The sequence below is a fragment of the Panthera tigris genome, chromosome D1, assembly GCF_018350195.1.
Source record: "Panthera tigris isolate Pti1 chromosome D1, P.tigris_Pti1_mat1.1, whole genome shotgun sequence".
Taxonomy (NCBI): Eukaryota; Metazoa; Chordata; class Mammalia; order Carnivora; family Felidae; genus Panthera; species Panthera tigris.
Window position 1 is genome coordinate 61,377,334 of NC_056669.1, and position 3,772 is coordinate 61,381,105.

The window sequence follows — 3,772 nt, forward strand, 5'->3', positions numbered from 1 at the left end:
ATCCAACTCTTCTGTAACCACAGTTTTTCTGGTCTTCACAACCCAGAATATCACAAAGTACCACTATCTTACAATAACCACTTAAAAACTTCCTTCAGGGGCAAGAATAGCCTGGGAAGAGAGGGTGTAGCCGCGCACTGAAGATATTCTCAGACACTTAGATTGAGCGGACGTTAGATTGAGCGGACGTTAGATTGAGCGGACGTGCAGGGCTGCCTCTGCCAGAGAAACAGCAGCGGCAGCAAAAGCAGCAAACTGCACATAGTCTTTATTTTATGTTCGCCAGGTATAAACATCAAACAATGTTACAGTCTGGGAGGAAAACACAAAGAGCCTCCAGACATAGACCAAACACACATCTGGTGTTTACCTGAAAGCATGCAGGGAAGGTGTGCAGTTCAAGGACTGCTAGGCAATTACAGTGGGTCTGTCCCCTGACTGGCTCCTGGGGTGGGGGATCTTGGGGCTCTGTTCTCATGGTGCCGTGGCATTCTACAGCCTTGAGACCAGAACATCGCTGGTGTTTCAGCAATTACCCCATTCACTTTCCCAGGGCTTACAATACACTCTCTACAAATAACCCTACAGAGGGGAAGAGAAAGAGAGCTCTCTGCCCTCCACCATTTAAGCCTCTCTCCTCTAGTGACAAGGCTCATGTCAAGGCTGAGCCCAGGGCCAGTTGAGGTCATCAGTGAAAGAGTCTGTGCAAACAGGAGAGGCTCCCTAATTCTCTTTACCTCTTTCTTATTCAGGTAACAAATAAAGTGATTACAGCCTTATGAATTGATATTAGACAAAGTGCCTTGTTTGAAAAACATAGGATTTCAGATATTGGTCACATTTATGCACATTCGGGTAAAGTAAAACTTGAAACTCTGAATCAGGATGCGTAAATCAGGACCCCTCATTTCAGTTGTGCAATTAGCATGCTTTGTGATGTGGATGACATCAGTTTACTTCTCTGGACTTTGTCTTCCCACTGATTAGGGGTGCAAATGATGATTATACTCTGTTTTATCCAGAGGGCTGTTAGGAAATAAAGAAGTTGAAAAAAAGGGGGGGTGATTATTTGGGGTGTCAAAATTATAAATCTCATGGATATTACTTTTTGCTGAAACATAAATTTTGTTAAGGTAATAAATCACATGATGCCATTTCAAATTTAGAGATGGAAAAAAAAGAAGTCCCAAATAGATTGTTGTATTTTTCCAATGCCACATAATGAGCAGACCTCAGAGGAAAGAATGACTAGAGTCATTGGTTTTTTAAATTAAAACTGCCCAAAGAAATGGAAGATTTGTTCAAAATCACACATCAGTTTTGTTAGAGAATCCAGTCTAAAATTCAAGTTTCTCAATATCCTACTTAGGTTTCCTTTCAGTAGGTGATGTGCTTTTAAAATTAGCCTTCTACAACAAAACCAGATTCCTTCTCAGAATATCTTCTCTGTGAACAACCCCAGGACACTCCATTTTCTCCCTTAATCTGCCTTTTCAGCACTTGGTGCTCCCATCTAGCCTCAGTATCCAGCCATCTCACTGGGAGGCATGCAGGTTGGCTTTGCCACAGTAGGGAGTGCCTTCTCTCAGCTACAATGTTTGATGTCACTTGCTTTCTTCTATCATACCCTGACAAATACTCAAACCACCGTAGACACTCAATCATGACAATTGTAAACATATTTAGGTGGCCCAGCCTCTTTATAAGCATTCGAGGTGAGATATAAAATGAAGTTGTGTACTGTATATAGATAAGATACATTACAAATACAGAAAATATAGATTGTATTATTATATTATGAATTTTCAAAGTCAATGGTATCTTACTAAAGTTATCAAAATTGAGTCTTTAGTGAACATTGATCAAAATGTCTAGATCCAGACACAGGCATGATCAGTGTAGAGTACACAATTTCATAAAAGCATGATCTCAGCCAACAGGATTTTGTAAACTATTTGAAGGATCAAAAATTAAAATACCATTAAGGAACAGAAGAAAGTTATGGCATCTGGAATCCAGAAAAACTTTCACTGAAGCGTAGAAAAAAGAGAAGGGGAAAATAAAGACAGAAGACTCCATAGGCATGGAAAAGGCATGAACGAGAGAGTCAAGGAACAACCATCAATGTGAGTCAACTAAAAGTTAAAAAATGCTGGACAGGATGTGTAGGAGGTAAGTCGTGAAGGATCAGCTTGGAAATATGCTTAAATACTTTGGAATATGGAACTCAAAACATGATTGACAAGTACAAGAATTAACAGAAAGAAAAATCAGCAGACTGTATGTGATAGAGTCTTTCAAGATATTTGAACAAGTTAATAACAGTAAATATTTTTCTTACCTAAAAAGATTATTTCACAGAAAGTTCATCATTTTATGTGAATGATGTTACAGGGAAGGCATTCCATTGCCCCTTGGATAAAGGCCTTTATTTACCAAGCAGAATGCCTGCTTCCAACATCAGTGATGACAGTCTCCCAGGCACACTCATCCTGACGGGCATCCCAGGGCTGGAGTGGGCCCACGTCTGGATCGCCATCCCCTTCTGTGCCATGTATCTGGTAGCGCTGGCTGGGAATGCTGCCCTCATCCTGGTCATTGTGACAGACAGTGCTCTTCATGCACCCATGTACCTCTTCCTATGCCTTCTCTCACTCACCGATCTGGCTCTCAGCTCTGTCACTGTGCCCAAGATGCTGGCCATTTTGTGGCTTCATGCTGGAGAGATTTCCTTTGGTGGATGTCTGGCCCAGATGTTTTGTGTCCATTCTATCTATACCCTGGAGTCTTTAGTTCTTCTTGCCATGGCCTTTGATCGCTATGTGGCAATCTGCAACCCACTGAGATACACAACCATTCTCAACCATACCGTCATAGGCAAAATTGCCCTTGCTGGGCTATGCCGTAGTGTGGCCATTGTGTCCCCATTCATCTTCTTGTTGAAGCGACTGCCTTACTGTGGTCACCATGTCATGGCCCACACATACTGTGAGCACATGGGCATCGCTCGCCTGGCCTGTGCCAACATCACTGTCAATATTGTCTATGGGCTGACTGTGGCCCTGCTGGCCATGGGTCTGGATGCCATCCTCATTGCCATTTCCTACGGCTTTATCCTCCATGCTGTCTTCCGCCTTCCATCTCAAGATGCCAGGCACAAGGCTCTGAGTACCTGTGGCTCCCACCTGGGGGTCATCCTGGTCTTCTACATTCCTGCCTTCTTCTCCTTCCTCACCCACCGCTTTGGCCAGCACCGAGTCCCCAAGAATGTGCACATTTTTCTGGCCAACCTGTACGTGCTGGTGCCTCCTGTGCTCAACCCAATCATCTATGGGGCTAGGACCAAGGAGATTCGGAGCCGACTTCTGAGGCTGCTACATATGAGGAAGGTCTCATTGTGAGTTCTGACCAGTGGTTGGAGATGACAAGACTGCTAAATAGACCTGATAATGGTCTGGATGCATGTGTATGGGTGGAAGCCTTTGATGTGAGAAGGATAATCACTCGTAAGGAAGCAGTGGAAAAAAGGGAATGGCCAGATAATTTGGACATGTTAAGGATTACACTGAATATCCCCCTTTAACAATTCTGAATTGCCCAGAATGAGATTATATTTTTTTCTGTCATCTAAACAGGGAGTATAATTTACCAGGAAGCAATGCATCTCTATCTGTAGTTCACACTGCTTCTCATTGTAGAAATATTCTACTGGGCAATGAAGTAGAATAACAACAAAAACAGCATATTTGGAATGAATCTGAATCTGAGCTTC

General features: G+C 42.8%; 1 protein-coding gene across 1 annotated transcript; it reads left to right on the forward strand.

Annotated features, from left to right (window-relative positions):
- The first annotated feature begins 2,381 nt into the window (after positions 1–2,381).
- LOC102950220 (olfactory receptor 52D1-like) lies at positions 2,382–3,401 on the forward strand. Its single transcript, XM_007092213.2, has one exon. The coding sequence runs from the start codon at positions 2,445–2,447 to the stop codon at positions 3,399–3,401; it is 957 nt and encodes a 318-aa protein (XP_007092275.2). The 5' UTR covers positions 2,382–2,444.
- The last annotated feature ends 371 nt before the right edge of the window (positions 3,402–3,772 follow it).